This window comes from Xenopus tropicalis, chromosome 3 (assembly GCF_000004195.4).
Source record: "Xenopus tropicalis strain Nigerian chromosome 3, UCB_Xtro_10.0, whole genome shotgun sequence".
In the NCBI taxonomy this organism is placed as follows: Eukaryota; Metazoa; Chordata; class Amphibia; order Anura; family Pipidae; genus Xenopus; species Xenopus tropicalis.
This window is the reverse complement of record NC_030679.2, coordinates 57986555-58007714: the sequence shown is the minus strand read 5'-3', so window position 1 is coordinate 58007714 and position 21160 is coordinate 57986555. Positions and strand designations below refer to the sequence as shown.

At 38.4% G+C, this 21160-nt stretch overlaps 1 protein-coding gene across 2 annotated transcripts in view; it reads left to right on the top strand.

Moving 5' to 3' along the window:
• rassf3 (Ras association (RalGDS/AF-6) domain family member 3) overlaps positions 1-21160 on the top strand; it is a 105318-nt gene that overhangs the window by 9279 nt on the left and 74879 nt on the right. The window contains exon 1 of one of the 2 annotated variants that reach the window (XM_012958806.2): positions 11332-11614. The exons of the other annotated variant lie outside the window; for it this stretch is intronic. Within the exon in view, the coding sequence (XP_012814260.1) occupies positions 11494-11614 (121 nt within the window). The 5' untranslated portion in view covers positions 11332-11493. Of the gene's footprint in view, positions 1-11331; positions 11615-21160 lie in introns of those variants that run through there. 2 annotated transcript variants of the gene reach the window in all.

Genomic DNA, 21160 nt, shown 5'->3' with positions numbered 1-21160 from the left:
AAGCAACTTTTCATTTGCTCTTCATTATTTATTTCTTATAGTTTTTGAAATATTTGCCCTTTTCTTCAAAATCTTTGTATTTTTCAAATGGGGGTCACTGACAGAAGCAGCAAAAAACTACTGCTGTGTGAGCCTACAGTTTTATTGTTATTGTTACTTTTTATAACTTTTTTTCTATTCAGTCCCTCTCTTATTCATATATCTGTTCATATCTCTGTATCTCTCATTCAAGCCACTACCTGGTTGCTAAGGTAATTTGGACCCTAACAACCAGATAGCTGTTATAACTCCAGTCATACTAAAAGTTAACTGAAAGGTAAACAAACCCTTTAAGTAAAGGTGGCTATACACATAAAGGTCTGCTCGCCTGGCGAGGTCGCCAAGTGAGCGGATCTTCTCCCGAAATCCCCACTGATGGGTGGGTGATATAGAGAGAATTTAGGCTAATTCGGTCGGTTTGGGGACTGCATCAACGAGCCAATGTGGTCCCCGATCCGACTGAATTTTTTAACCTGGCCGTTCGATATCTGCCTAATTTCAGGCCAGATAACGGTCAGGCGGGCCAGTCGTTGTTTCCCCTACACGGGGCGATAAGCTGCGGCAGCTACAATTGGCCAGTTTATGGCCACCTTAAGTAACATTTTTTATTTTAGCAACTGCTAGATGATTAGATTAAAACATAAGTGTGCACTTTTGAGACAAAACATAGATATATCCGGTAGAAGTGCAATGGGATGATAATTTATGGTCTGTTTAACACTTCAGATGACAGAAGTTGTGCACCCTAGCAGTTATTGTTTGTAGCCTTAGATGAAGGCATGTTTACATAAAACCGGTCCAGGCAGTATGTTTGGTAGATGTAATCATCCAACTTCAAAAGCAAAACAATATACTGGAAGTTCTGGTTTATTCTACTGGATCTGGAGTAGAAAACGAAAGCATAATGTTTAAACTTTTATAACTTCAAACCCCTAGGAGCAAATAAAACAACAACCCAGGGCTCTTTCTTAATATAAAGGCAAAACAAAATCATGACATAGATAACATGCCACTAACTTTCATAGCAAAAGATTTTCTTAAGAAAGATTGGGCAATATAGTGAGTATTTGGCTAGTAATTGTTTGATGGTGAAATGTGTCCCCAGGCAGTTAAATGATTTCCCTATATGAATATGCTCACTGCTCCTGTATTTGAGTTACAAAATTATTATTTTGAGGTAATGGAAGGAATAACCACTGGCCAACAGGCATTTAAATCAAACTTGGCATGATACCACTTAAATTAGAAAACTACCTGAACTAAAGCGTGTCATACGTATGTGCCTTACTAATTTCCAGCATCCTTAACTTGCCATCTTTAACAGGAAAGAGAGCATTTAGCATTACAATAGCTGGAGAGTTGAGGTCTAGCCTGCACACTTGACTTAGTAAAACCATCTGCTTTGGACTGTAATTTGGACTGTTATTTGTTCATTTAAATAATTTGACTCTTTTAGCATTCAAATAAATCAGAATGATTTATATTGTTTTTTACTGAGTCTTGCCACAAATAACTGCTAATTTAAGACTTGCAAAAGGGATTTGATTACAGGAAACATTTTTTAATCAGTTTTTTGTGGAATAATGTATTTTCCTGTACTACTTTTCAGAATGTAGAGTTACAGAAAGCAAACAAACCAATAAATCAGTATATTGAATATGTAATTATCCTTCCTAAATTATATTTAGTTCCTATTTGATTTGTGGCCAGTGCTTTGTGTTACAGTGCAGAGCAGTATGAGCATGAGTCACTTAACAGTAATACTGAGAGCTTGATAGGTTTCCCTTTTGTTTTATTCAAGTTCATTCCTGGGGAATTAGGCTGAGCAAGAGTTTTTCTTTGGAAAGGTGTTCAAGAGAAAATTGATTTTCTCATCAAAATTAAAAAAAAATGTATTTAAAGTTTTCCAAATAAATTGAATTACAACAAAAATGAAAAAAGCACAAGAATTGTCAAAGAGTGTACAGAGAAAGAGAAGAAGGAGGCTGGATGGTAGAGAGATGTATGTAGTATAGTATAGTGATCATCTTTTTAGAGGAGGGGTTTCAATGTTGGTAAGCACAAAGGGCACTATGGTTCTTTGGATTAGCTGCTGGAAGACCTGTTGAATTGTAGGTATGAAAACCAGGGGAGAAACTATCTGGTTTCTGTGTGTCTGATCTCGTCTCTAGATAACAGGGCACCAGTGTTGGTCACATTTCCCAACATGCATATGCCAATGATTGGGTTGTCAGTTAGAATGTCCGATAGCTTACGTAACAGGATGTATTTCAGTGACTCCATTGAACTAGCTAAGGTTGCTTGTAGTGTGGGATTGGGACAGAACCACCATTGGACATAGTAGACGTGTGCGGCTAGGGAATAAAATAGCCAGTGTGGTAGACCTAGGCCCCACTCTGCAACTGATGCTCTAAGCTTAGCTCTAGCAAATCTAGGAGAATTATTGGCCCACAAGAAGGCAGCCTGTGCTTTATCTAGAGAGAAAAAGAATTTCTGTGGAATAATGATTGGCGAGTTGTGGAAGATATAGAGAAATTTGGAGAAAAATATCCTCTTTAGTAAATTAATTCTTCCCCAAATGGATAAGGGAAGTTTAGCCCACATCATCAAATTCTCCTTAGTGGCTTTAAGAGTGGGGTCTAGGTTTTGTGGGATGAAAGGATTTAGTTACTTCTGGATCTTAATACCCAGGTATTTAAATGTGCATGCTCAACATCTCTTTTAGCCATGATTCTGCGCTCTGGTAGGCCTACCACCCGTACAATACTCTGTCTGCTTCAGTTTTCTAAATCATCTACCTGGTCAGTGACAGTTTTTAAGGATTGTTTCAGCTGCTTTATCTCAGCTGGAATTGGTGCAGGCTGGTCCTCTTAGCCACCATCCCTCTCCTTCAGCACAGTAATGTTTCACAGATGTTTTCCAGATTAGAGAAAGTTCTACCTTGAGTTTCTCTACCTTTAAAGGGGAGGTCAGGATGGTCTGGCAGTTTATAATCCCATTCATTAGATCACCCAGTGTAGGCACTGGTGGGAGGTCTTGCTCATCTGCACTTGATGGGGAATGGGATGTCTTAAAGTTTCTGAAGCAACACCATTTTGATCAGGAATGCAGACATATTGCTCCATCCTGGCTGCTGAGTCTGGGCAAATCCTGTTTGAGTTTTTCCCCATAGCAATGGTGTGAGGGTTGCACATAGAAAATATGGACTAAATGAAACGTTATTGTTCCCACAGAACGGCCATGGCAAACTGACAGTTTCATTGTACCCATCCACAAACTGGGTTGTACCCATCCACAGACTGTGTTGTAACCATAGAGCATACATGAAATAACTATAGACTTCATTGTGCTCATAGAGCAGATATGGGCTAACTATAAACTACACTGTAATAATTATAATAGGTCTGAGAAGTATGTACTTCTCAATTTATATAAAAAAAGGTTTACCATAGTAAAAGGAATAAATAAAATCTTTTCTCTAAACTATCATAATCAGAAGCCATTTTATGTAAAAGCATTACGGTAATGCAAGCTATAAATAGTGGTAGGGGGTTCTTTATACTAAGAAAAAACTTTTAATGCAGCACACAGAACATTTGTTTCTTCACTGTTAAGTGAAACACATGAAAACATTGATGCATCTGCTTAACAGTGTCATTGCTTACAGCATGTGCTTATTTCATAAGTCCATTATAATTATGGAAGTGTAACTACTTAGTCTGGAGATGCAATACACTGACATGCTGTCGTTTTACCTATCATGTGCTGATCTCATGCTCTCTCTTGTTTTCCCTTTGATTCCATTTTTTGTATTATCAAACATGACAGTATCCAACTGTTTTGACTGTGGTTAGATCAGCCAGATAATCCCAAATCAGTCCAAGGCTGCCAGTAGTTTATTGTTATTCAATATTTGGTTAACTTCAGTATACTGTCATGACCATCTCCCTGTCCTTATCATTATTATCATAGGCAACTAAGGAGGGGTGGCAGGTGTTTGGGTCCCAACTCCAGACCAGAAATGTAAAATATTCAAAATATAAATATAAAGTTGTTAAACTGGTATTTCTAGAAGTAAAGAAACACATTGCACTTACACTTCCTTGCAAAACTATGATTTACAGTCTTCCTCAGGGCAAAAAAAGCTTAGTATGTGGATGACATATTTGTAGATTATGTGTGTTCTGAGAATATGAACACTGGTGAAATGCAGCTGTAGAATCCCCCCTGTAAAAGTCCTGTTTTTTTCCACAGACTTTTCCTTCTCCTTTTGACACATCTTTTGCTCTCTTTACTGCCCTTCCGTTAGAATCTTTACTCCCAGGTAGAATGCAGATATTTTAGTTGTGGGTAGCAGTTGCAAATCTGGGCATGGGTGCTGGTGACTGGGTCAGTTGGTACACGGTTTGGGTTGAGGGCCGCAGTTTAAGCTTTAGTTACTTTCTTCTACTTTCTGCCCCTTATGATGTTGGGGTAAATGCCTAATAACTCTCACATAAGTAGCATAGGGTCTCTGACTGTGGGAAGTGGTTCAGCAAATAAAATAAAAAAGTCAATTCTGATTTCAACTTGTTCTTTAAACATTAAAGTCTATACAGGTAAGGGCAGAACAAGAGGGATAGACTTTGACGGGATGTTTTTCTGAGTACAGTAGACTGAATACAGCTAGCTTTTCTTTGGCAGAAACAGTAATAATTTTTTCTTTGCAGGTATTGTACTATATACATAGACTTAGGGGACTTTGGTGGCAGTGAGCAAAGCTCTGCAAGGTAAAATGTGAGCAATCTATAGTTCACTAATACCACTGGTTCAGAATGCCATTTCATAAGGCTCAACATAGTTCCAGATGTCATGTTTTTGTGTCATATCCTGATTTATGGAGCCAGCCAATGTTAGCTAAGATTAGTGGATTGTCTCTAATGTATTTTTGTTAACATGTCACTATATCAGTGCCCTGGAAATGAATGACAGGATAATGTTTATGGGTAGTTCATTCTGTTGCATTAAAGCTGTTCAGTTATACCGCATATATGATATAACATACAGAATCCAACATAAAACAAAATTTGTCATTGCTGGACTGCTTTAGGGAAATCATTCCTGCCCCTGTCACACTGGTATGCCTATGGGTTAATGATTGCCCAGTGTGGAATGAAGAGTGCTGTTTAATTTTGCAGAAACCCATTTTGCTGGGAAATGAAAACCTCCTTAGATAAAATGTGCAGTTGTAATATTGGCTATATTCAATTTCTAATTAGAGACCCACAGCTTTTTATCTGCATCTGTCTAGGGCTGTTTGAGCGCAGTATAATACTTTCTTGCAGTCTGTAACATTTGCCATGAAGCAGTAGTGCTTACCACACCCAAAATCCTCTCCAAGTCACTACAGCATGAAAAGGACAAAGGAGCACAATTCCTCTTGGTTTGCCAAACAGAGCCCTACACGTTTTATTAGCTGAGTGCAAGCAAAACCATACAAGCTTTTAAACAAGAGTTTATGCAGCACAGTTACAAGTGAACCTGAACAGTGAAACATAAATGTTATTTTGTTGCAGGTAACATTTTTACATTTGCCCTTGAAATGGTAGAACTGGTTCCAGAAAATTGTTGCTATGCGCACAGAACAATTCCTTGTATTTCAATAGATGTAAGTTGCCCATGTACAGTAACCCATAGCATGCCACTCAGTTTTGGAATCAAGGCATACATTTATTAAGAAGACTTTTCAATTTCAGTATTATGTGTAATTCTTTAATTTACTTGTGGCATGTAAAATAATGCTTGAGATTATAGGTAAGTGTTTCCAAAGCTTTTAAAATGAAAAAGTAGGCAGAACAAGTAGTGATCCATGCTGTGCTTAGCAAGATATGCTTGTTTAGCTGCATTACAGACAAGGATTCAATGTCCAGGAAGTGGAAGACAATTAATAAAGGCATTTCTGGGTAGGACACTTAAGTGCCAGTAAACTGGCTTTATTCCCATTTGCCTGAGGTACAAACGGCAAAAATCAGATTGTCATTTTGACAGATGAATGTAAGAAGTGTAGGCTAAAGGGCCCTCTGTCACAAGTTGCTTAAGTAAAAAATATATCTGTTCAAAATATGTCCATAAACTATCCCAGGGCCGCAAATCAGATATTTTTCATGTTTAGCACTCCAGCTGTACTAGACCATTCAAAGCTAGTGGATGATTGGCTTGTATGGTTTGCTAGCTCGCAGCAACCTTTATATCCTTTATTACATGAGCCTTTTGACTCTCGGTCAGTATGTAATAATAGTGCTCCACATGGCTGCCATCACAATAGTAAAGGGTGGATGGTTGTCAGGGCCCTGGTCAGATTTTGACCTTAGGGGGGCTTGGCCAGGAAGAGCATACTTACTAAATTGTGTATCCTAATTTAACTTTTGTAAAAACTACAAAATGCACAGGTATCAGACCCCTTATCCGGAAACCCATCATCCAGAAAGTTCCAAATTATGGAATGGCCATTCACATTTTAAAAAAATGTTTTTATTTTTCTTTGTAATAATAAAACAGTACCGTGTACTTGATCCCAGCTAAGACATAATTTATCCTTATCAGAGTCAAAACAATCCTATTGGGTTTGTTCAATGTTTAAATAATATTTTTAGCAGACTTAAGCAAGGAGATCCGAATTACGGAAAGATCCTGAGCATTCTGAATAATGGGTCCCATACCTGTACTTAACACCAAATACTTAATAATTTACTTAATAATAAAACATGTATTTTAATGGGTCAGTATATCCCATTGTTTAACAAGAATGTGATGAATAGGGCATGTACTGAACCTACTTTTTGCCTGCTGTTGTCTATATCCAGAATAAACACCAAAAGCAGAATGGCAAACACACATTCCTGGTCTTAGGCATAGGGCCCTGCTAACCTCTTAGCAGGCATTGCTCATTATGCAGTTAAGCAGTGCATTTCCTGGCAATGTAATTTGCTTTCATAGCACAAGTCTAATGATATTAAATCTATCATTTGACCATTACCTCACTTAAGCTGTTTTTGATAAATGAACTAAATCCAAAGATCCCCATATAATATATTCATATCATAGTTACATGCTACATACGTTACACAGGTTTATACCTATTGTAAGCCAAGGTGTGCCCTGTAAAGCAGCATATTACTACATCAGTAGTAGGAAAGCTTTTGGAAGAGGTAATAAGGGATAGGATACTTGAATACATTGCAAATCACAATACTAACAATATTACAATAAAACAATAAGTTTGTGCCAGCATGGTTTTATGTGTAACCGATCTTGCCAGACTAATTTAATTGCCTTTTATAAGGAGATGAGCAGGAAGCTCGATGCTGGAATGGCAGTGGATATAATCTACGTAGATAGATAAAGTATATGATACAATAACTCACAGTAAGTTAATGATAAAATTGAGGAATATTGGCCTAGAACATATTATTTGTACTTGGATAGAAAACTGGCTGAAGGATAGATTACAAAAAGTGGTGATAAATGGAACATTTTCTAATTGGCCCACTGTTGCTAGTGGAGTACCGCAGGGGTCAGTCCTTGGTCCTTTGCTTTTTAACTTGTTTATTAATGACCTGGATGTGGGCATAGAAAGTACGATACAATACTACAACGATACTAACTTGTGCAAAGCTATAAGTTCCATGCAGGATGCTGCCACTTTGCAGAGTGATTTGACAAAATTGGAAAACTGGGCAGCAAAATGAGATTCAGTGTTGACAAGTGCAAAGTTAAGCACTTTGGTAGAAATAATATAAACACAAGTTATACACTAAATGGTAGTGTGTTGTGGGTATCCTTGATTGAGAAGGATCTGGGGATTTTTGTGGATAACAAGTTGTCTAATTCCAGGCAATGTCATTCTGTGGCTACTAAAGCAAATAAAGTGCTGTCTTGTATAAAAAAGGGCATTGACTCAAGGGATGAAAACATAATTTTGCCTCTTTTTAGGTCTCTGGTAAGGCCTCACCTTGAGTATACAGTGCAGTTTTGGGCTCCAGTCCTTAAGAAGGATATTAATGAGCTGGAGAGAGTGCAGAGACGTGCAACTAAACTGGTAAAGGGGATGGAAGATTTAAACTATAAGGTTAGACTGTCATGGTTGGGGTTGTTTTATCTGGGAAAAAAGGCAATTACAAGGGAATATGATTACTCTGTACAAGTACATTAGAGGGGATTATAGGCATATAGGGGATTTTCTTTTTTCCCATAAAATGACCAGCAAAACAGAGGCCCCCCCTTTAGATTAGAGCAGGGGTGTCAAACTCAATTGCACAGGGGGCCAAAATCCAAAACACACTTTAGGTGTAAGCATTTATTGAACACACTAAAACTAAACTTTTAAAACTTTGTGCTTTTCAGCAATAATATGCAATAATATGTAATATATATATACACCACTGCCCATAGTTATATAGATCTCTTAATGATATTAGACTCAAGTATATTAATAGGGTCTGGGTGAGAGGAGACTACTAGAAAGAAGGGATGATCCTCCAAAGTGCAATAGTGCAAAACGCTCTCTGTCGCTACTTTGCTCGTGCGAATAGAGCCCTCAGGGGAGCTACACAATATGAAACTAAAGTCCCGGTCGGGAACTTACTTGAAATAGAAGTGGAAAGAAACACGGGTTCCGTGCCACTAGCTCACGCCGTTTGTTCGGCGGCGTCACTACTGCAGTGCTTCCTGCTTGTACGGATCCCTATTCAGACCACTTCTTCTTGGCGTGCTAATCACAACCAATAATATAGAAAATGATCTTGATTACACGCGGGCCTTGAGTTTGACACATATGGATTAGAGGAACAAAACAGTTGAAGCAGCGTAGGTGGGTTTTCATGGTAAGGGCAGTGAGGTTGTGATAGTTGAGTGTATAGATAGGTCAGTATAGGTTTGTGGGTGCTGGGTTTACTTGGAAGGGTTGAACTTATGGACTCTTTTTTCAACCCTATGTAACTATGTAACATTGAAAATTCCTCTTATAAGGAGAGGGTAGTGTGGCTGTGTAATTGGAAATTGTCTTTATGTAGGGCAACCTTCAGGTGTTTAAAAGGGTAACAGTATCACACTCCCATTTCTTTACAGAGACATACAAGAAAACTTCTGTCTTATAATATTGCTAAACTGAGATAAGGCATGAAGGGGGGGGGGGGGAGCGATGCTTCATGCAAAATTTCTAGTTACCCACAACTTTGCATGCATCACAGGTTGTGTGTAAATCACAAATCACCTGCTACCCCTTCTTGCAGGCCCCCTGTTCCCCAAGTATCTGTTACCTCTATAGCACTGTTTCAAAGGTTTCACTTACAGCAGTATTGTTGTCTCAAATGCAATTTAAGTTTAGTTTTAGTTATAACGATTGATTTTTTGCTTTTTTTTATTTAATCAGTACAAATACAGTACAGTATATGAGCACTGTACAGCAGAAAAACTTTCAGCTATATTAATAAGTCTCATTAATAACTATAATTGTAATAACACCGGAACTGGGCCATGTAACAAGTTTATTATTGTCTAATATTCTGCCCTATGCTGGTCCCCATATAAGTAAGTACCAGGTAAAACCAACCCTGTTCTTCTCTTGCAGAGCCAGAATTATACTCCAGTTGCACCTGCACAATAATTCTATATACTGTAGTACTGTCCAGTCTGACCCTAAGACCATAAAAAGGCTAGGTAATCCATCAACTTTTTATCTCACAGTCTTATTTGTTTAAACTATGCCATTTTGCTTTTCTTTAAAGAAGTTGGTCACCTTTATATTAACATTTACTATATTATACTACTCAATTTTAAATGTGGTCTTTGCTATATGCCTTTATGGATATTTCCAGCCTGCAACTGAAAGTGCTGTCTTTCAGAAAATATTAAATTCATCAGAGCAGGATAAAGAGACTCATCGGTGCTCACTAAAAGTTTCATTTGTACCCACAAGTCCTTCAACTGTGCCTCCCAAATAGTGCTTTGCACTTTGCTTGTGATCGTAAATGAAATTTATAATTAACGTTAATTGTAATAACTTCCCCACATCCTTGGATGGCATATTGCGTTATTGCGACTTCTGGCCCTTGTCTTTGTCATCTGCTCAAAATTAGCTTTGTTCTGCCTGCTAAACACTGATGGAGCACTGTAATTTATTTTATATAAATATTGGGTCAGATCTTGTTTTGTAAGAAAAATGTGCACATTTCCCAAGAAGACTACTTTATATAAGATAAATTGTACATTTTTCTCCTCAAACCTAATCTGGTTTAATGCATGAAATCTCCAAAGGAGTGTATAAAGATAGTGTGGAATTGCAAAACAGCTTCTATAATCATGAGACATCTGTATTTTTGTTTAAGCTGCTGTACAGATCTTGCTGACCTAAACCTGATGTAACCTGAAGGAGAGAGAAAGAGAGCAGAAATCTAATTTGTACATGAAATGACATTTTGTCCCCTTTTCTGTTTAGCTTAGAGAATGATGTGCTAAAACTGTCAGTTTGCTTCCAGAGGCCTGATTTCAGCCAGTAGGTAACAGGAGACAGATCTCTTCATTCTCATTGTGGGTATGCAGCTGCCCTGAGACAACTCTGCAGTTATCGAAAATATTAAATTAAACAAGCTAACAGAAGAAATTATTTTTTTTTGTTGTTGTAGAAATTACCTAGATGTTTTCCTGCCAAATGTGGACCCCAGTAGATTTTTAAGCCCCCCCAGTCTACCCAAGGGCTTTTATGTCCCTGTGTCAGTAGTTAGTAGGGGCATTTTATATTAGGTACAGTTTGACTATGAAGTATTATATGTACACAATTTGGAAATGTGCATAATATGAAATTTTGTTTTGGTAAGAAACTACTACACATTTACTATTTCTATGTTTCTGGTGGCTCTCAATTCAAAAAAGTGCAAAGGTTAAATAAATATTTTTACTCCATGGTGTTAGACAAGGACATTGCCCAAATAACTTAAAATAAAAGGTCGATAACACTGGCTGTGAATGGTCTGAGCCATTGACCTATGGGCAGCAGGTGCCGATGAGAATGACTAACCATATTAGTAGTTTAAAGGCTTGGGTAATGAAGCCAGGCTTAGACTCATGCTTTCTGACTTGTGTACATATTTATGTATTCATTCTATATCTAGCAAATGCCACTGGGACATAAGAGGGAAGGGGTCCCAGGATTAGTATTTCAATAGCATGTCGGCAGTTCTTGAGCACTCTATTAATACATTAGCTGGCTACAAAAGAAGGGAGGTCTGGGATGAACCAGCTGACTGGCAGAGGGGGAGGAGGATGTCGGACAACAGGTGGTCTTGAGACATGCTGGTTGAGGCACTGCTCAGAGCAAACATGTCACACACTGATGAGCAGAGGTCTGCGCCTTCCTGCTGCCTGCATATTCATGTGAGTTCTGACACCAGCTCAGTGTGCCCGTAGCAACAGCCAGCCATGGCAGTGAGGCATGAGCTTGGGAAGACAATAAGGAGAATTGCACGTCTCTTCTTCTGGTTCCCAAAGACGCTGAGCATCACCAGGGGGAGGAAACTGAAGCTACTGTGGAGGACTACTGGTAAGAACCTGGCATGCATCAGGTTGCTACATTCTATTTGCGTTTTGCTATGCGTGGTGTGCATGCTGCATTGTGGGCAATAGCAATGTTTTCCTGCATGGTTAGGGAAGGGGCTAAGCCAGTGGTTGCAGCAGTGTGCCTGCAGTGCATTACATAGTCTTGCACACAATGGAGGTGAGCTTTCTGCACAGGCTTCTTGCTGTTTAGATGGAATATATTCCATTCAGGCTGCTGCTGGGGCACTGCAGCACTGCTAGCAGCCAGCAATAAGCACTGTCTGTTCTGCTTTCTGTGTCACTTATGCCATTGATGCAGATGGATCAGCAATGCAGTGCGCTGTGCTCGTGAATCATGGAAATGGCTTGTCTGCATTAGGTATGTAATATTTCACACGTTTAATAAGGACATATTTGCAAAATGCAAGGTGACTATTATGGCTTGATGCATAATGCTAATTATATTTGGCATTGTGTGTAACGCTGCTGAGCCTGCACTGTGAAACAGTTATTATTTGGATTTATTACTATTTGTCAATGTATGTCAGCATTGAACAAGATGATCTATAGAAAGGTGCTGTATTTTTTTTTTTTGTGTGTGTGTTTTTTTTTTTGGTGGTATTTAATTAAAATCAGTTCTTTCCCATCTATTCCATATTGTACATGCTGGTCACATACACTGCAGCAAAATACTGAAAATGATGTTATTTGGAATAGGGATTTTGGTATTGAATAAAACAAAATACCTGAACATTACTGCTAAAATATTTTTCTATGTTAGAATGTAGCATTTGCCCTAAAAATAAGTATTCAGCACTTGGCATCAGGAGAAAAGGAAGCCTGGAAGGATACGGACATGCTTCTCTTGCACTTATTGATTATCTGCTCTGGTGAGCTCTATTGATGTCCCTAGGTCATGAATTCCAAGCTGTACAAACCCCTGCACTAATTCATACATGAAATAGGAAGATCCAGTAGCCTGTTGGGAGCCAAACGTGTGCTTTGCTTTAGTTACTGGAAAAACTTATGCATTGGTCTTAGGCACTGAGAAATGAGATGAAGGAAGCCCATGACCTTGTTCATGCTGTTATGCTGTCCTGCAAATACTGCACCATAAATCAGATTGCAAGCTCTCCAGATCAAGACACTGTAACTAAAATACTCTGTGGGATACTCTATTATCAGATGTTTAACCTATTCACATTAGAAGTATTTTTATGTTGACATAATAATAATGACAATAAATATAGAGTTGCTTTGCCTGGAATTACGTATAAATTGAAAAGGGGACACCAATGACTCCACTGCTAAAAACCATAAAAAAGCATTGTCAGGGAGTAATCTGTATAAACTTTGATAGAGGGCCCTGTGGCAGTTTTATACCATGAGTGTTGTACTGGTATGGGATCCCTTATCCGGAAACCCGTTATCCAGAAAGCTCCGAATTACGGAAAGCCCGTCCCCTATAGACTCCCTTTTAATCAATTAATTCAGAATTTTAAAATTGATTTCCTTTTTCTCTGTAGTAATAAAACAGTACCTGAAAATTGATCCCATCTTAGATATAAATAATCCTTACTGGATGCAAAACAATCCTATTGGGTTTATTTAGTTTTATTGATTAGTAGACGTAAGGTATGGAGATCCAAATTACGGAAAGACCCCTTATCCAGAATAACCTTGGCCCCGAGCATTCTCGATAATGGGTCCTACACCTGTATATTATCAAGCTCCAGTTATTTCCAACAGACTGTGCAGATTTATTTTCAGCAAAATGTTATTAATTAGATTTTCAGAGCTGGCTAGTGGATAGGAATCCACTGTTACCGGCAGTGTAATTCAAATTTATATGGGGAGAAAGGGGCTTTAAATGAATACTAATATGTCACATATTATAATTAGCCATTAATTAATAAGTTCAGTAGCTTTTTTGGGCTCTTTAATTTTTTATTTTATAAGGTATGATTAATAATAAAGTATAATTTGGCTTATTATGTTCATAATGTTATGCTCAATATTTCTCTTTTCTGAGATCACCTGCCTAATGAATTAAATGTCCATACAGAAAATATGTAGAGTTCCTGCTTTTACTTAACTGGCATACTAACATTTCCCACAATCCCTTCATGTGGGGAAAGTAAACTTAGGTAGTATGGCTTTTAAAAATGGTGACCCCCTGCATGCATCCATAATAGGCTAAAGGAGTTTCATGGTAATTAGATTTGTTTTGGTTTATTTTTTTAATAAAATTTAATACATTTTGCCTGTTGTAAATGTTAACACACATACATTTGCTATTTTGGGTGAAGATGCAGGGGAGGACACTTAGAACTGGCAAAAAGTTTATAGGCACTTGCTGGTAAATCGTAATCCCCTGTTGTTGCAACCCCTGCCCACTCCAATACCTTCTCCCCCTCTTCACCCTACACTTCCTATCACACCCCTTCCCAGTACACTCATTTATGTTTATTGCCATACAGGTTTTGAACATTTATACTGCAAGTGAACAATGCAGGGTCTCAAAGATGTGAACTATACAGGGTCTTACAGGTGGGAATAGGTCAGTTAATCTCAGGACAAAGGTAAGCAGTCACGGCAGCCAGACAGGTGGGGGGCCACACAGGAGTGGCTGTGGGTTGTATTGTTGGACAGCGCTGCTGTAAACTTTTGCAGTAACAGCTGTTTTTTTGCTTTGGTTTGTATGCTTAGTTCTTATAGTTATACTTTTATACAGAACATTACTTTGACAATATGAAAAAATACAGTCTTTTATTATCAAATATAGACCAGTATAATAGGGGCATAACTAAACAGACCCCGCAACTGGCACAGGGTGGGGGTACTGGCTGATAAACAGTTTCAAAGGTCCTCAGGCCTGGACTGGCAATCTGTGGAATCTGGCAAATGCCAGAGGGGCTGCTGTAAGATGCCATAGACAGTCACTATTTAGTGGGCTGGTAGGAGGCTGTTTGGGCCGCTATGTCCTAGAAATGCCAGGGCATTCAGTCCCTGGCATCTCAGTCTGGGCCTGAAGGTGACTTTTAGTTAAACCACTGTTGTCTAGCATAGATAGAAAAAGAGAGCATTTTCTATATGTGATAAAAGGCTTATGTTTCTCCAGGTGCAGCAACAACCCATAGCCACCAATAAGATCTTTGCTTTCAAACAGGTGACCATAAATTATATCTGCTATAGGTTAGTTCTCCCTAACAAACATACAGGGTAATGAAATAAATGATGTTAGCTGCCTGCTAATTGGTTGCAATGGGTTAACAGACAAGTAACAAACTTATCACCTTTGATTACATTACCCACTTAGGGGCAGATTTATTTATGCGGTGTGAAAAACGGCAGCACAATTTGGCACACTTGGCCAGCATATTGTTTTTTGCATGAGCTATTTCTGCAGTTATCTGTTTCCTAGGGTCCACTTTACCTTAGTAACCAGGGAGTGGTTTTAGAAATTGACTGGTATACAAATAGTTGAGGGGCTGAATAGAAATATAAGTAATAAAAAATAATGATAACATTGTAGCTTTATAGAGCAATTGCTTTTTGTGACCCCCAATTTGAAAGCTGGAAGGAGGCAGAAGAAGAAGGCAAATAATTCAAAAACTATAGTAATTAAAAAATGAAGACCAATTGAAAAGTTGTTTAGAAACATACAAAATATTAAAAGTTAACTTAAAGGAGAACTACCCCTTTATTCTAATTTACTAAAAAAATATTTCAGCCTGGTGGTAAAGAGGAATGGGTCAATGATGTCAGCGTTGCTGAGGAGGCCAGGACAACGACATAAATGAGTGTATTGGGAAGGGATTTTATGGGAAGTGTAGAATGAAGAGGGGGAGAAGGTATTGGAGTGAGCAGGGGATGCAACAACAGGGGATTACAGATTTACCAGCAAGTGCCTATAAACTTGAACTTGTAGTAATGGCTCTGGCCTTTTACAAGCTATGCTACTGATATACAGGCCAGGTGGCCACTGTAGCTGACAGTGTTGCTAAGGCTTCCCTCTTACAGTATCATCACTTCATTATCTTTTGTAAACTAGCGTAGTAAATTTTAAGACAAACATATGTCTGAGGGATTCTTGGTCAATTTCTCATTCCAGGTGAAGGTTGTGTTTGCTTTAGGCATCCAGAGTGGTTTATTACTGCTGATTTTCTCTGGAAAATGTTATATATAAATGTTATATATAAAATAATAAAATATGTATAATACTCATTGCCATTAAACCTAGAAGCACAGCATTGTCACACAACAGGGTATCAACAGGTCAGATGGAATAATCTGTAGAACTAGACTGTTTACTATGTCTGGCAGATCATTAAAGAACAGAGCAAATCATTGGGTTCAAATAACAATTTCTTACTGTTTATGGCCAAATACCTCATTAGCCTCTTGCTTCATCACAGATGTAATGGAAACTCTGGCTGTCTGGTAGGGCTGAAAGGCAGTGTGTATAAAAATGGAAACAGACCCAGGATTGCTGGGGGATCTAGAAAGGTCTTAACTGATTCTAAATATTCAATATAAAAATAGATTTTCCCCAGTGTTTGCGGAGGGCAGTAGCTATAAAAATGCTGCTCTCAGAACTAGTACCTCGGTTATGCCACTGCTGCAAGGCGTATTTCAGCTAAAGCTGAAGGGCTATGGGTTGGACACCCACACTTTAGAAGCATTGCAACTCTTGCACTGACTGCTGTGTTAATGAGAATGCTCTTGTTGGATGGGAAAACAACACCCTTCAGAAAGTTTGCCACGTTGTAATTTGCCCACAATAGTTGTAATTAACTGCTCTTTGTTCCCAGAGATACTTCACCATTAGAGGAGTGAAGTGAATAAACTCCAGAAGGAGAATAAAGGCTTTTATTTGCATTCCCAAAGTAAAAACCAGCCTACTCTCAATAATTAAGTCGTGTTGAGTTGTTTTCTACAGTCAGGGGATATTGTAGTAAATGTCAGTAAATTTGTGGCAGGACTAGTAACCATTAACAACAAACAGATTTACCATTTTGTTAAATTAAGCTCTAGGTGTTTTAAAAGGCCACCTCAGTATGTTTTCCCGCTTCCATGTAGTTGTATCTGCCAAGTAAAATATACATCAGGCATGGGTAACTAAAGCCTGCAACTGGAGCCTTTGTCTCCTGGGGCATGCAGGCAATAGTAGCTTTAGCAACCTCTGGAAGGCAGTTGGCTTTCTATAACTACTGACCTACATAATGATATTAGCTCTGATTAACTCCCAAAATGGCCTTCTAACCCCTACCTGCTGATCTATGGAATTCTGCGTAAGGACTGTGAGACTCCATCAATTGTAGACCAACAAGGGATGCTGGGGAAAATTGCACCAGAGGTCACCTAACTTTACTTTAGACATAGCATTCTGTGGATTTTTTTTTATCTGACCTGATCTGTTCTTGGATCTGTATGTGTGTGATTCAGTGGATGTCATTTTCTGGATGCTATTCTCCTGAATCCCCTTACAGACAGTAATCATATTGGCCTATATAACTATGGTGTGCATAAACAGTCCTGAAATCTAGTTCAGCTTGCTCTCTCTTTGCTAAAATGAACTGTGCTAGCTCATGAAGCTGCATACGTTATGTGGCCTAGATTGCGTATTAATCTAGGGCATTGAGGGAATTAACCATTCACACCAGTTTTAGAGTGGACCACTTGTCCAGCACATGTCCCTGATAATATTACACACTGCATATCGTAATATTATCATAATTATATATATATATATATATATATATATATATGTTGCATTTCTTATATATAATGTCTTGCAATGGGTCCTTTAGGGGGACTGAAACATTCAATAACATTTTGGCTGAAATGAAATCTTACAAAGCCAGAGTGTTTTATTTATTATTTAGACTGTATCACCTTTATGATAGCACCTGGCATATATATTTTGTACCCTTAGTGCACCACTTTTGACATTACAAGTGCAGTTGCAGTCACACAACTTTACTTGTTGTATAAATCAAATCCATTTTTTCAAGGTACTTGTCACTTCTTGCTCTTCCTTGTAGTGGCACCACTACTTCTGCCTTGCCTGCTCTTGTAAATCACGCGCAGCATGCCTATTGTCACAGGGGAATTCCTGACCCTACAGGGTTCCCACAGTGCCCTGCATCAATAGAAGCAGCAAACTTGTGCCTTAAGAATTGGGAACAGATTATATTTTGATACTAGGGGGACCATTCATTAAAGCACAACTTTTTTTGTGGAATAACAAACGTACCACAAAAAATCATGAAATTTTAACGAAATTATTGTGGATATTATCATATCAATTGTGCTTTAATGAATGGGCCCCCAACTGTTGGATTTTTAGCGCTAAAAGTTGCATAAAAAAAGTTGTGACTTTTCAGAGATTTACTATTTGGCAAAATGGCTAAGGGCTCTGGTACACGGGGAGATTAGTTGCCCACGACAAAACTCCCTTGTTGCGGGCCCGATATGACATCCCACCGGCGAAAATGTAAATCTCTCGAGGCAACTTCGACGATTTCCGCAAATTGCGCTGCCGCGTATGCCATCCCACCTGCGATTTACCTTTTCGCCGGTGGGATGTCATATCGAGGAGTTTAGTCGCCCGCAACAGGGGAGATTTGTTGGATTTTTGTGAAACAATTTGAAAAAGTCAGAATTTTCAGGACATTTTTCAGCGGTATTTCCCATATGGACTTTGTTATTTCAGATTTTTTAATAATTGCCAGACATTAGTAGAACCGAGTTTATTCTAATTTTAAAAGAAAAAAAATTTGAAATGATGAGTTTTAGTAAATCTGCACCTTAGTGGCATCTAAACACAGTAGATTTTTCCTGGAAACGCATTTGATTTGCAACTAGTGCACACGCAATTGTCCTTATTTTACTGTAGTTATGTCGTGCCCACAATTACACTGGGGAAAAAAATGGAAAAATGCTGTATTGTGTGTAAAAAAACATGTGAAACCTTGTCTGAGCAGTGATTTCCTCGGGACATTGCTCCGGCATAATTTAAGTAATAAGTATTTGGTTTATGACGTCCAGCAAATGAATTCTAGCACTGCATATGCCTTTAGTGGAATTAGAGGATGATGGGAAATGTAGTTCAGCAACAGATTGCACACTCCTTAGCTACACTGAGAATATATGTGACAGCTGTAAGACAAACTCACTGCATGTACTATCCTGTCAGAGAGATTTGACACGCCCTTGTTTATTTATTTTATGTCTCTAGTTATGACTTATTTGATGTGTTTGTGGTTAATTTTGTACCCCTTTTTAATTTGTGATTTGGTGCTCCAGTTTTTGTTTTTATGATACGTCCATTTTTCTGCACTAGAGTTAGGGAAAAAAATTACCTGCGATGTTGCCCATAGCAACCAATCAGCAATTAGATTTGAACCTACAAGTTAGAAAACAAAAGCAAAGATCTGATTGGTTGCTATGGGCAACATCACCAGTGATGCTTGTCTCCAATGCTAGGGAAAAACATGACATTGGATGTTTGTCTCCAATGTTAGCGAAAAACATCACCGGCGATGTTGCCCATAGCAACCAATCAGTAATTTGATTTGAACCTACAAGTTAGAAAACAAAAGCAAAGATCTGATTGGTTGCTATGGGCAACATCACCAGTGATGTTTGTCTCCAATGTTAATAAATACACAGCTAAGCAAAAAGCAGCTAAGCTCCATACAACATCATTGTATTTTACAGAGCTGATTTGTTATCTGCTATGTAACCTGTGCCCTTTCTCCCTTTTTCCAGCTTGAATGGATGGTCCCATGGCTACACAGCAGCTTATTTTTAATTTTTTTTTCAAGTATTTTTTTGGTGTTATTTTGCTTTGTTAGTGTTCCTTACTGCCTGTAGCTAGAAAGTACTGAAGCACAAACAGTAGGTGAAACACGTTCTGCTGAGTTGTTTTATTATGGGCCATTTTGCCGACTCTTTTCTCTGGGGCATGCAGTTTATTAGCAAAATAAATACTCTTGTTACTTAAAATCAACAACAATAAATTCCAGATACACTGATTGCTGCAGTATCTCTCCATGTTTGTATCAGGTCTCGCCTGACACTTATCTGCTCCTCTTTTGTCTTCATGTGACAGTGTAAGAATGTATTAAATCTTATTTTATTCTAAGGCATTGCAGCAGAAGCCATTTTCAGAGTCAGCTAGTTCTGAAGAGACAAGGCACAGATAATCGAGCATCCCCCTGCAGTTGTTACATCTCATCGTTAGATGATTATAAAGCGGCAGTCTGGTGATATATATATGGCAATGGGCTTAGACATGACCGCAGAACATTTCCTTTTAACCAAAATGATTTAGAAAAATGCTTCTATAAGCCACAGGCACTAAAACTGAAATATAGTCTACTCATACACAAGATTGAATAGTTCTTATAATACATTTTCTTTAGTCTCGTTATATGCTGGAAATCTATTGCTTGAAATATCTGCATGTTGCTAATTTAGAAAACCTAAGGTCTTTTTATTTGTTAAGTGAAACAAGGATACCCCCATGCCTTAGACATGCAATCTATGCTAAGGGAGAGGCAGGAAGTGCAGGCTGAGCAAACACAGTCTAGTTCCCCAGCTGTATTCCATTGGATTTGAAATTGTGATCAAGTACCCCCAGTAAGGCTCCTTGCACTGTCAGCATTGCAGCCTCCTTTTGTATTTAGCAGGACCTACCTGACCAGTACTAATTGCACCCTCCCTTGAAACCCAAATTGAATATCAGACCCAAATCAGAATATCTGCCCCTGTTGTTCTGTGTAACACACCCTTTAATATAGGGAACAGTCTTACACAGACTTTTATGCAACCTTGGGATCCAATTGGGGTGCTGTAGGGAAGAATCCCTATCATAGGCATCCCAATTCATTACCCTTGTATGTGTGTTGTCATAAGGGAATTGCATGACAGCCAGTAAGGAATCTAAGCAGGTGTCTGTCTGGGATACCTGAGCAGCACCTTCAGCCATTCACACAGGATGGACTCACAGTACATGCTGGCTTCCCACTGTCTGTGTTTGGTTTTCACAGTTGGTGGCAGAAAATCTCGCCTGCTTGTTAGGACTTTTTTTAAAATGTATTGCTTGTGTTATTTTTTAAGATAATTGATGTGCATTTGTAGCGTATGGTGGGCAGTGTGAAAGAATAAGGGCAGGCTGATTTATCTGGGAAAGAAGCAAATGCAGCAATGTGAGACATGGGAACTTCTGCGGGGGGACTCCGGTGTGGGCAAGACCACAGGGCAGGAAATCCCCACTAAGTGCTCGTCTTGCTTAATACGCTTTATTTTACAGTGTATTTCAGTTCTCAGTTCAGTTTTTCTAAACTGAAGGGAAAGTACTGGACTTATGATTTACTGATGATTTACTTTTTACAGGAAATAAAGAACTTTACAGTGAATTACAAAAACTTAAAGCTGAAGTGTCATTGTTTCACTTTATTTTTTAATCTGTATTTAGGTAAAAAAAAATGTTGAATGAATATTTTGGTCTTCTGCTTGTAAAATGAAACATTATTTGTAC